The following is a 13,473-nucleotide window of genomic DNA, read 5'->3' as shown; positions in this document are numbered from 1 at the left end:
TAGGTGATGTGGTGATAATAATAACAGCTTCAACACCAATAATGCCAGAAAGCTTTCTCAAATTAACTATCACTTCAATGCCATACAACCCAATTTTTAAAAACGGTTCCAGTGTGGCAGGAACAAATATGCTACTAACTAACCTAAAGCAAATTGAATCCAAGATGGCTTTAACTTTGTTTTAATCAACATTAGCAGCGACAAAACAATTTTTCGTGATATAAATTTGAACAAACGGACCAAGTTGAGCCGCTTCGAAATTTAAGACCGACGTCTAAATCGTAACGTCAGCGGAATTCGTTAGTTACGTTGATTCATTGCAGCGAACATTCGAAATGTGCCTCATAACCTGTGTAGGAAGTTGATGATTGTATTTGAAGGTAAAGAAGTACCTTAATAAAGAATAACGTAAGAGAGATCAGCAGCCCCTTTCATAAACAACTGAATAAGATCACCAATCGTCAGGGGAACAGGCAGGTGTCAGTAACCGAAAGAGCAAATGTTGTCATCCGGAAGACTGACAAAAATATAGCCACCAACTGATTTTCGATCACCAATGTTTGCGGTCCAATCACAATCGGTGTAATTTAGTAACACACTTGAAGATGCGGCATTGCAATGAACAGTTAATCCATTTGAGTTCAAGTGTCCTTGCTCTCCTTCAGCTAACTCAGATGAATTTTGCCCGGTGCAGCATAAAATTGACTGACTAACTCTACAGCAAATACAATATCATACGGTGATCAATCTGCAGCAAAAAGCAACGCTCCTCCATTTAGTCTGTGAAGTAATAACATTTGATGATCTTACTCAGAGCCATGTGACTGAAGTGCCTCCATGTACCAGTTACTGATCGACGGTGCGGCCTGCGACTGATGCTCATTCATTTTTAACGGTTGAACTATCAGTCTGACGTACGTCACTGTAAAACCAGCAATGGCTCTGTTTCTCTTAGCAACATAAAGCTGAAGAAATCAATTCAGAGTTCATATTCTTTCATTTTAACCAATGAATTGAGATATGATTAGACCTGTTTTACAATTGCTTTTGATGATCCGGCAATAATAAGAGCATTCATATAGTGTTAGCTTGCTTTGGACTTTGTTCCTTGAGTTAGAAAACACTCGGAGTATATAGGACACCCGATGACATTTCATCCATTGAAGAGCATTTAGCTTCTTTATGCACATAGATAGAAAGGATTGGAAAGTCCATATATTGATATGTGAATGATTGAAGGTTCCAACGAATATACAGCATTTATCAATCCAGGAGATTGTGCGATCAAAATTTTTGGCGACCATATCACCGTCAAAAAAAGCAGTTGTTTTATCTGTTTGATAAACCCGCAATACTTTCGATGCAGCACCGCCATAGATTACTTTACGATTTTTCCGCCCAGTTCCCGCATTACACGTTTCAAAACAATGAGCATTTTTTAGGCGAGGAAAGCTTTGGGGAACTTGTCCGGCTGTTGCTAAATCACCAATTAGTGCTGACTTCCTTGGAAACACCCAAAGACAGCTCAGTGGATGTTTTTGAAAGGAAAGGTCAATCAACAAATGCGTAATGCTATGATGCATTTTTTTAAAGTTCTGATTGACAAACAACTTTGCAAACTGTATGGATGAATTGATTTTCACTAGTGGCGGGAATGCGGGCAGCAGCCAAATATGTTGCAGCAGACCTGCCTTCACTAATGGAATTTCAATCGATTGTGAACCATTTTTCTAGGTTCTCCTTGTCAATACAATTTTCTTGACTACTCATTCTTGACCCAGCAAGTTGATCCAAATCAAATTCCGTAGTAGTGATAGCATCACGAATTTCATTGGTATCATCTGAGAAACCAATTTATCTATCTCAACTCAATCTTTTCTAATTGACACTGTTTGAGTCTTGATCATTTAAGCTGATGAAAATTCAATTATCATCCACCTTGGAGTTATTTTTAGATGAATCGTCTGATGTAATTGCAATTTGGTTATCCTTGTGTTTGGAAGAAATGGACCGAATTTTCCGTACCACTGGCTGGAGTACGTGTAAAACCAACAGCAACTGAAATGAATGGTGTAATAGCAGTAAAACATGGATCAACAACAGCAGATTTGGATTCTTCAAAGCTACAAGACGCAATGCCAAGTAGAAAGCAGTGAAGATAGATCTGCGCTCTGCAGGCCTTTCGTGTCTTGTTTCAGCCAACAAAATTACTAAGAACACTTGTATCACTTTTCTTGTGTTGGCCGATATGCTTTGCAATCATGGCTGCAGCACCACATCCGAACATCGTCAGCATAAAAGAAGATATTTTTTTGATTAAATACTGCAGTTGTGGAAATCATCCGAGCTGCGTATTATGCTAAATCAAAAGCATCAAATCACCTGCGCGAATCACAGGTAGGTTCCAGAGGTAACTCCGACCATTAGTATAAAATAACATTGTCCTGGCCTTCGTTTTTTCTGATCTTTGGCAACGCCCACCGACTCTACTGTGATGAGATTCATAAAGACCTGACATTTCATCAGTGATTTATTCAGTTTGTGAAAGGTTTTGAACCGCTTGGATGCAAACGGTTTATGAAATTGGACTGTATGAACCCACATAGCCGGTAATCATAAGGTCAATCTGAAGTAACATAACAGCTCGCAAACAGCAAATGACCGTGCTGCAATTGGTAGTACAAAGTCATAGTTAGAGGAATGATCAATACCAGCAAGAAAAAATTATCATGAGGTGCAGCTTCACATGCCGTGGCACAATGATGTCTGCATGAGGTGGACCAAATGCGGCGGTTTCCTGCTGTGAAAAAAGCAAATTAATATATCTGGTCGGCCTTCTTGCGTGACATAACTACTATTTTAAATAAACAGTGGCAGACAAAAAGATCATTTTTGTTATATTGGTTGGCTCGCTCTCTCTGGGTTGTCTTAACTGTCCATGCCGATTTCTAATGAGGGACGCATCAACATATAAAGAAACGGGACCTTCAATATAATCCTGAATGATCTCTTTTACCAGCCAAAGCACTATTGAAATAAACTGCGTCGGCTTGGAGTGTAAACGACGCTCCTGTATTAGTAGCGGCGATGATTGATTCTCAATTTGCAGCATGGGAACCATGAACACCTTTAATCAATGATGTGCCATGCCAAGCATTTGCGGAAAAATCCCCAGACGAATATCATTATTGACACCTGCACCAGCAATTCGATGTGTTTAAGTAGCGAACTGGCTGATCAAATAAGCGTTGGCACAAGTATGATACGACGCACCAGCATCAAAATGAGATTACTTGGAGGTGAAAATCAGCGTGGTAAAGACCATCAACAACCGAGCAAGCTGCAATCTCATAGTTTCTTGGTTCATCGAAATGCCCCACAGCCGCAAATGTATCGGCTGCAACTGATCATCCAGCTGGAACTGGTCGTAGCGACAAACATTCACTCGCCAAATTTCCTTTTTTGTTGCAACGACATCGTGTCAGTTTGGGTGCTTTTCAGTATTTGAATGCCCTTTTTTAAATAATGAATGACGCTGTTGAACCTTAGCGACATGAACGAGCATTATCTCACTGATGATTTTGATGACTTTTGCATCAGAAAATGCAATTTAGTGATGGTTGGTATATTGAATGAGAACGATTTCAGTGTAGGTGGTGCGAGAAGCAGAATTGGCATAAGAAAAAAATGAGCTTGATCAGCACGGCCGACGTCAAAAATTCTTTAATAGAAATTTATATTAGGTTTATTCTAATCCCGGTTATTAAATAAGGCATTTTGCTATTCACCAAATGCAGCCGACCTGGTGAAAATAATAGCAGCATCACTACTGGTACAACGATAAACCTCTTTTAACTCAATTATCACTTGACGTCCATTCAACCCATTCTAAAGCTCCTGTTGCATTTCAGGAAGAACTAACGCCCTAGAAACTATCGTATGGGAAATGGAACACAAAGTAACTTCAACTTTGGCGAACTTATAATCTATTTGAGGAATTGCAACATCTTTGCTAATGGCATGATCCACAGGAGCAAACTGAGGCCTTTCGTCATTCAAGACCAAAGTACAAATAGAAAAGTTGGCCGCATCCATTCTTATTTCTAATTCTTCCAAGTAAACACTACCCATCCTGCTGAAATCCTGTTGCAGCTGATCCACAATTGTATACTACGGTAAAAAAGTGCATAAAAAAGAAGTACGTGAAACAGATTACCAGCTGTTATTTATATGAAACTGTATCGGATGACAGAGCGTGAGGAAATCTATCTGATGGCAATGGTGAGTGCTGATGGTAGATATCAGTGACACTCACAACAGTCTACACTATCAATTGGTTAACTACAATAAAACTGTAATATATCAAACAGTAAACAATTCAACCTAATTTTAAAATCGTTTATAAAAGCAACGAAACCATTTTGCAATTTAACAAAAAATCACTAGTTCCATCGGATGGTATCCGTACGAAACTCTATGAGTTGCACGATCAGAGCAACAAATGTGAATCAATAGCGTAGCCTCGTCAACAAACAATCAATCAAAAGCCATAATAAGCTGAGTCGAAGACGTCGTAAGCAACAGAACAGCAGTTATCGATAGTGGTTTGAATGAAGCAATTTATTGGGACATTGAATCGCAGCTGCACCAAGTACCTAACTCAAGATATGAGCTGCATTACTTTCAGTATCGGCTGCTGCGCAGTTAGTTGCATCAGTGCAGTTGCCGCTTATGCAAGAAGCTTGAATAAACTTTGTTTGGTCTTTTGGTGAATGGTAAGATGATTAGCCAACCAAAGAGAAAAATTGTTATCGCGGTAGATAACAGGGTTTTCAACATTTGCATCAGCATATTTATGAGCTCCATTGATATCACAGCCGTTTTGACCACTTCCATGGGCGAGATGAATACGGAATCAGAAGTCAGCATGGTTACTGAAGATAGCTGCTTTAAGGTGCATGTCACTGCTGTTCAGGAATGAGAATCAAATAATTAGCAACTGCAATTTAATTATTACCATTCACAGTCCATTCACTCTCACAGTTTCTCACTGACCTAACTGAGAAGCAGCTTTCAACTGTAAAGTTACGCGATTTCAGTTCCATTATCAAAAGCAGTTTAAGGACAACTTAGGTGGTTCAAAAGTAGTGTACCAAGGTATCATCAACGTAACCCACAGGGAATCGAAGATCATACCGTAATCTATTTTTAGCCGATCGCAACGTACCAGTAATTGATTAGTAATGTAATGTCTTTTTTTTCACTAATTAAGCGCAATTTTCTTCAGGAAGAGCGTTGTATAGAATTATTTTTTTGGTTTCGCTGCGAACAAGTCATATTTTTTCTAAAGTTCTATTTCATCAGGCTGACCTCGGTTTGCTTGAACACGGAACTATCTTTGGTAGTTTGAGCAACATCAACTCCGAAAAGTTGACCGAGGATCACTGCAACATCTAACAGCTCCAACAGGTAGCGCAAGGCTGGCATGACGAGCTTCTCCATCCCATTTGATTATACGAGGATGATGACATATTTTTGATATAATCGGGGCACTCAGGGGTGGTCATTCACCAAGACATGAATCACTCGATGATGAGCTGAAAACTTTAGAAACACATATAGATCAATAAGCATCTATTATCATCTTATGCCAATGAGATAGCGAATGTTGGAAACTTAAAGATGACATGAGAACTCTTTGAACATTGCAAAGATACTCCCTATTGACAACTGATGAATGTAGTAATATGATAGTTACACCGTCGAAGCCACCATAGGATTAAGCAGTTGCCACACAAATTTAATGGGCCTGAAGGTTTTTGAGACGGCAACAGGAAGGGGAATTCTAACATTCATATACGTCATTACTTCGTTAGCGGACTCAGTAAATACAATTCCTGCAAATTAAGACAATTCATCAGCAGCTTTTCTGGCCTTTGCAACATTTCCAGTTGGTGCAAACTTTATGGTAACGACGCAACGACGGCCAAATGGTCGTTGCACAGCTGAACGATTAGCCACAGACACGTCCCAATATCGTAGGGTGCCAGAAGTTCTGATTGGCAAGCACCTTTGCCTTTTGGCTATGCACTGGTTGGTGTAACAAAGAGAACAGCAATTGGGGCAGCAGCCAATCATGTCAATAAAGATCAGTCTTTAACGGTTACTTTTCGGACTTACAGAGCCATTAGAGTATCCTTTCATTGTGTTGGCGCTTTTCTTGACACACCTCTTTTGATTAAACATGTTGGTCAACGTTTGATTTGTCACTGCTTCGAGGAATACCATCCAGGTTTTTATTATCTGTGGGTGCTAAAGATTCCATTTGATTCAATGTTATTCATAGACTCCATCTGCATCCCCATCATCCAGGTTGATGTCAATTTATTCGTGATCCCCATTAAAATTATCTTTTTGATGGTTAATCTTCACCAATTATAGTTGTGCTAACTTTGTAATTGGCAGGACTGGACTGAATTTCTCCTATAACACCAGCTGTAATAAGTGCAACACTATCGTTAAATGGATTTGCTAGGTTAATAACAGGAAACATTGCATCTGTGAAAGAAAATGTGGTGTCGTCAAAGGAACAAACAAGAAAAGACGGCAAAGACGCGGTTGTGATGATTGCACACATTGAAGGCTTTTCTCCTCATGTCGTAACCAATAGAAGAACGGAGGATACATCTACCACCTAACTTGGTTTACTTGGTTTTTTGGGGATGATCGGAAAAGCCGCAAATTGAAATACTGGTATCATTGCAGGTTTGATTGTTTTTCATAAAGTAACCTTAATGGAGTAGTCAACAGAACGGGATCGTGGGTGAAAATGAAAGTCGTCAAATACGCTGCAGTGATCACATGTTCCTTCCCAAATAACCGTCATCAATACCTTCAATTTCGGTTGCCAGGGAAGTTGTGAAAGATGCTGTTTGCCAACGATCAACGACCGGCTTTTGCTAAAACTGATGGGGAGCTGAAATATCCTGTTTGACTCCTTCACCCTGATAACAACCAGTGAGGAACTTCAATCCAAACTCGTTATCACTTCAGACTAAATCAACGATCATATCCAAAGACGGCCAGTAAGTTTACTACATTATAGTACATTGCCAACAGCTAATGATATGGTAGCAATCCGAGCAACCACAACATATCTTGAGTGACGATGAATAATGGTGAGAAACAATAGACTCTCATGATCATCATCAGGCGGAGTTGGCCATACAATTTCAACATGAGAATGACAAAGATTAGCAGACGGCTGTGCTGTAAATGAGTTCTTAATGATTTTCGTTGTTTTTCATCACTCGCAAACCCCACATTTTAAACCACCAGCAGCCGAAATACCAAAGAATATTAATTCATTCTTCACAAGATTTTCTATTGGATGAGACAGTTGTTTATGCGAGCTTCAAACAATCCATGAAGAAGCAGATTGAGTAAAATGACATTGAAATCCCAAAACTTTTCTTTGCTCAGCCGACGGTCCCTTCCGATAAACGCAATCGTGTGTACACAATCTGCAGGACCCTTTATTTGTAGAAGCTTACATTGACATTAACATCGCACCATGGGGAGCAGATAGAACCTGATAGTGATCTATCATTCGGATGCTTGTTTTGGTTAGTCTATTATCGTATATTGAACTGTGTATGTACATTAGATAGAAAGGTGTGCATAAGATCGACAGCTGCATTCCTAGGAAGCTAGATTGGATCACTGACCGACTTGGAAGCACACCCGCGAAAGATGCGGATGGACCGATTCTCGGCATCTTGGATGCCCAGTGTAGTCTCTCCAATTCCACTACGCAATCCGCAGACAATCAGGTCAATGCATTAATGCATTTTAGACTTGTTGCAAACAACTGTTCGTGTTGGTGAAGCGGTCGCCAGTTATGGGTAAAAATCAGGGGCTCCAGGGACCACTTACCACTAAAGTAGACTTGGTTGAAATCACAGTGACTGATTTGCTAAAAACAGGTATAATGACGTCAGACCAACGGGTTCTTTGAAATACTGGCATGCTCGTTGCGCTAGAAAGGCAATCAAATCCTTTAAAGAATGAAGCATCATCAGTTCTTCCGCGTTCTGCCTGAAGAACGTTTGCTGTGCAGTTTTCGCGATCCCATGTTCAATTGTACGAGTACAACAATTTTTCTTAAACACCATAGACTGTACAATTAAGTACTGTGATACTGAATTAGAAGCGAAAATTGATTGTTAACAAATATGTGAAACGACGAGCAATTCAAGTGTCAATGCAAGTATTGTACAATCCTTAAGTAAACCCTTCGCAGATGAAAACGGAATTCAGTAATAGAATCAAATTATATCGGTTGAAAAAATAATATCAACTCAGTCAGCTTCACTAAGTTTAACAATACTGTATCATAATTGTCATGCATTCAAACAAAGAAGAAAATTCCGATCAATCCAACTAGACGGAACCAACAGAGCCAGAACGACGAACAATTGAATGAGTGATGCAATTTATTGAAATAGATGACGACTGGCGCACTAACCGCTATGGCCAACATATCAGGTTCACTACTTTTTGTATCAGCTCCGGCGTAAATGAAAGTAATAAACCGCAACACTCCTCGAAGGTGATACATGATTGAAATCAGGTTGCAGAATTTTTGATTGGTTGGAAGGTTAGCAAAGATGAGTGCAGAATCTGTATTTCCTTAGAAAATTAGGTTTTTAACACTGGAAAAAATATGACTGATGAGTTGCATTAGCAGCACAGCTGCCTTGGGCGCTTTAATGAGTGCAGTGTACTTAGATTTACTGGTTATCAAAGCCACTATAGCCAGCCTATTTCAGATGCATGTAACTGATTTTTGAGTACTGACGAACGTAAGACCACCAGCTGATTGTCGATCACCAAGCACTGCCAGCCAATCACTGCCACAGTCTCGAGCAAACTCAAGCAAGAAGCCGCTTTCTATTTAACAGTTTATGGAATTCAGATCAAGCACTTTAGCAGTTTCATCCCACAATATAGACGGATAGTAGATGTTGTACAAAAATATCGATTTACTAACCCATCTCCATAAACAATTTCAAGCCGGAAACAATGTGCGGCCAATAGCATGGATCCAAAAATGGAAGTGCAATGATATATCTTTTAGCATTTAATTCAGAGCAGTCGGTTTCAATAAGTGCTTGATTGAGATAGTTTTCATTTGGCTAGTTTGCGAATGGGATTGATTCATTCCACACTATAGTTCTATCAATTTGAAGTCGGTGTGGATAGACCCAGCACTATTTTTGGTGCTTTGAAAAAAATAAAGTCCAACAACTTCACAAAGAATTACGGCTACATTTTTTGTGTGAGTAATGGAAGTCACTATGTGTAGTTCAGCTTGAGTAATCCAATAAATTGCTGGTGAACGATTAGATCACCGACATATAATGCTACCTTGCGGTGGTGGTTGTCTTTTCAAAGATGAAGCTGACCATCTTTAGCTGCAGCGTCAGCAGGCAGGACCGCTGATAGACAACGAATGTGCAAATATACATATCCGGGTGGCTCACAGCAGTTTTGACACTGGGGTGGCGTACACCATTATTTTCGGCGTTGTTTAGCAAACACATGTTGATTGGCTTTCCAAGGAACAGATATTCTTTTTTTTCTTTTTGTGTTTGTCAAAAAGAATAGATTAGCTTTGATGCAAACTCATTGTCCGATTGGTGAATTTATTACTTTTCGCCTAATCATCCTTTACGCAGATTAGTTAAAAGGACCAGCGTTGCTATTGCGAATGATCGAGTAGCAAGTAGAGCAACATCACCTTATCATAGCAAATCATTATGAGGGGTGATAAAATCCCAACTGATATCAGCAGCAGCGGCTTTTAATGACTAATCAATAGGATCAAGAACTGGATGAACAGCGACAGCGGACTGTGGCGTAGAAAAGATATTACAGATTTTGGATTGCTTCCCATTGTGCGATGTCTCAGATTTGTAACTCTCAGCAGCACACCAATCAAAAATAAATCCTGTCTTTTGCAACAGCTTCACCTGGATAACTTAGTCGCTCATGCCACGTTGAAGAAACCATGGCAACAGCGGATGATGTAACAAAACGGTCTTCTATTCTTGACTCTGCTCTTCCACCACCCAAAGCACCGTTTAAATGAGCAAAATCATTGCTGGTGAAATGAAACCGCTTTCATAATAGGGGTCTCAAATTACAAAAGAATTGTACCATGGCGCGCATGAAGACCATTATATAGTGATTCACCATTGAAAAATATCACCGTAGGAATACCTTTGAGTGTGCCAAGGTGTCACAGAGTCTGCCAATCGGACCTGAATAAAGAGCTTTGCGGCTGATTCACTCAATGTTAACACAAAGATTTTGGGAAGCACCGGCGACAAGATATTTCTTTATGGAAGACAACAGGAGGTACAGAGATATTTTCAAAAACCAATCAAGCAGCGACGTTCCAACTTTGGAAACAACCAGAATAGCAAATGGAGCAAAGTCATTGGCTGGATCGGACGATCCAGCGGAAACTGAAAACAGGGCAAAACACTGAGTAGCCGAGTGTTCAATTTAGTAACGTAGAAAGCATGATATTCACTTTTGTTTAGGATTCGTCAATGGTTCATCGGCAACTGAGACTGTTCAGGATTCTTGCCTTGATAAGAGGGCCATCGAATTGATTAAGCGATCAGTTAAAATCTTTTCTAATTGCTAATTTGTTTTCGCGTTACATGGTCTGAGTAATTTGGTCTTAATAATGGATGTTCAATTCCAATATTTGCGTCCTGAATCTAGTTGATACTTGACGGACTTCTCACCATTGCAAGCTCCTTTCCTATCACAGCAGAATCTGACCTGACAAGGACCATTCGATCGCAAATGAAGGGCAACGAGTACTAAACTATGTATGGATCAACGTGAGCAGCTGTAAATCATTTTTATTTAGAATCATTCAACGAAGGATTCTGACTGGGAAGCGGAGAAATTTCAATTCGAAACAATAGTAGTATATTCACAGCGTCCAATCGTCTGTAGAGTTCTTGCCCGCCAACATTCGCTTGTGACTTTACAAACTTTGGCATGAGCGATGAGGTCATGCACGTCAAAATTTTACATTGATAATCACAGTAATTGTGGGCATTTCTACTGCTGGTGATTATTCATCGTGTTTATGTCTGATTGAATGGCGACAATATTTATTAAAGAGCTGTTTGCTGAAAACGGTATTTCTGCTACTGAATTATTTGATGATGTTATTTATGTGCGAATGCGTGATTCTGCAATTCAATATGGTTGTTTCCTGGTCACCAATGTAATGATTATTCAACATATGTTGCTGCCTCGTTATTTGCTACATCATCACTACCTCTTGACTGGTTGGATTTTATATTAATTTTACTCAACGACTATTGGATTAGACGCTTCATACTGTGGAAATTATTGATGAGTTTGTTTGTAAGAGTAATAAATTTTGTCCAACGAAAGAAATCCAAAATCAAATGTCAGTTTTTTATATGTCTGATCATCATGTGGTTGCTGATCGTTTGCAAAGATCATTGGTGACAAAGACAAGAAATTGTTAGTCGAAGCAGGTTTTCCTAATCACTTGCCGAAAACGGCTTTGATCTGGGCAGTGCTCTTGAAAATATTAATAATGATCAGACCTTCCTCTTTGTAGACTACTCGTATTGAATTATTTTATTCATGAAAATGAATCGCTGCGTTGTTGAAAATGTCTGGATATGACGATTTCTTTTGTGAGCCGCGAACCAATCAAGTGAACAAGGAAGGGTGATACAAGTGTGTTCTGTTTTACTGATTTTTGCAAGATGAGTGGAATGACGGACAGTGTGGACAATACTCTAATTTCTTTGCAGTTGTTAGTTTTGTTGGCGATGTAATGATACCAAAACAATATTTAGCGATCAATCTTCTGCGGCCATGGATGCAACAATTTCATGAGCAAGTGGTGCTTCTTCCATTGCTGCTGGTCTTTTGCGGGGAAAACAGTCCGTTCTTATCAATGACAATAATAGCCGAACTGCAATTGTTTAGGATGACACATCCATGCGTCACCCCAATGAGATTGGTAAATATATTTACATTAAAACTAAGGATGAGCATGAAAATAGATTCAATGAAAATGATTTGGATAAAGAGGAAGGTCTTGCAGCACAAGTGACACAGCTGAAGCCGCTGATCCTAACACTGGAGCTGACTGTGAAATGGACCAAGTTGCTTCGACTGGAGTCAACCATCGAGAACATGTTGATCACATTGAGAAAATAGCGTTATTGTTTACAAACGATAAAAGGATAACAATTAAGACGTGTTTCGCTATACATCATTGGCTGCTGCCATAATGCCGTTAGTACTGCCCAACGAAGTCGAGCAGACCCAATCAACAAAGTTACTTGTCAGTCAATGCTTCAGCAATGCATGATCAAAATATTTATCTGTTGCCTCATCATATGTGTGGAACAGCATTTGACAGCTGTGGTTACGTGTTTACAAAATGGGCTGCACTAAAAAGTGATTCAGGAAAAGCTTGAGTAGTGGCTAAAAGCAACTTTCGGATTGATGATGTTGATTATTCCGGCGCATTCATTTTCGTAATTGGGTGCCACTGTGGTTGTGTCTTTCATGCGGTTTCTTCATCAAGGTCATGCTGTGCTCATCGAATGAATGTGACAGCAGAATTTGTTCAAAATGATATGGACGATAAACTTCAATTAAACCACCTTCCTAACATCTGAACAGTGAGCATCCTTTGATGGTGTGGAAGATACAAAAATTAATTTGTTGGGTCAAACAATCTCCTTTATGGTTTTGCCAAAGTATGTAAAATTGTTTTCAACCGGTTGGATGTCAATGCCCTTCAGTTCGGATGGACATGCTTTGTCTTTCGGAGACGAACAACACAGATTTCTAGGATTATATCTAAATTATGTTATTGTTGCTTGATCATCAAATGCAAAGCACCAACTGGTCCCCTCGCATATCAGTTTATTAATCAAAATGAAATTCCTTGCCCTAAGTTTGGGTTGCTTTCTTGGACTTTAAATTTTTAAACAACCCTAGACTTTTGACTACCTTTGTTGACCTTCGTGAGACTCACCGCAAAACTGTTTATAATAGAAGGGACTTATTCGGTATCACCCCAATGATTATTTCCCAATTCAATGTGCTACTCGAAACAAATGTGTCTGGGTTGGATGGTTTGAACTCAACAGTTTCCAGATGTAATGTTAGATCGTTGCGTTTTGCCGCAATTGGTTTTCCCTAAACTATTGACCTGGATACTGGAGAAATCAGTCAATACCTCAGAGCAGGTGCTTGATGCATCAAGGCTGTGCTCAAAAGGTGCTCAGCTTGTCGATCACAAAATCATTGACTGTCCACTACCGAGCTTGCTTTTCGTTGGAGTGAGATGGATACTCTGAGACTGATTGAGCCCCAGATATTGGTGAT

The 13,473-nt window shown here is 39.6% G+C and overlaps 1 protein-coding gene across 1 annotated transcript; it reads right to left on the bottom strand.

Annotated features, from left to right (window-relative positions):
* Positions 1-1,923: 1,923 nt before the first annotated feature.
* On the bottom strand, positions 1,924-4,131 carry ASCRUDRAFT_8272 (uncharacterized protein; the record flags this gene model as incomplete). The annotated part of the gene is made up of 2 exons (XM_020194768.1): positions 1,924-1,989; positions 3,964-4,131. The coding sequence occupies 2 exons, from the start codon at positions 4,129-4,131 to the stop codon at positions 1,924-1,926; spliced, it is 234 nt and encodes a 77-aa protein (XP_020046962.1).
* Positions 4,132-13,473: the final 9,342 nt, after the last annotated feature.

The sequence above is a fragment of the Ascoidea rubescens genome (genome assembly GCF_001661345.1).
Source record: "Ascoidea rubescens DSM 1968 unplaced genomic scaffold ASCRUscaffold_7, whole genome shotgun sequence".
Lineage (NCBI taxonomy): Eukaryota > Fungi > Ascomycota > Saccharomycetes > Ascoideales > Ascoideaceae > Ascoidea > Ascoidea rubescens.
The sequence above is the reverse complement of the archived record's forward strand: the minus strand, read 5'-3'. Positions and strand labels throughout refer to the sequence as shown.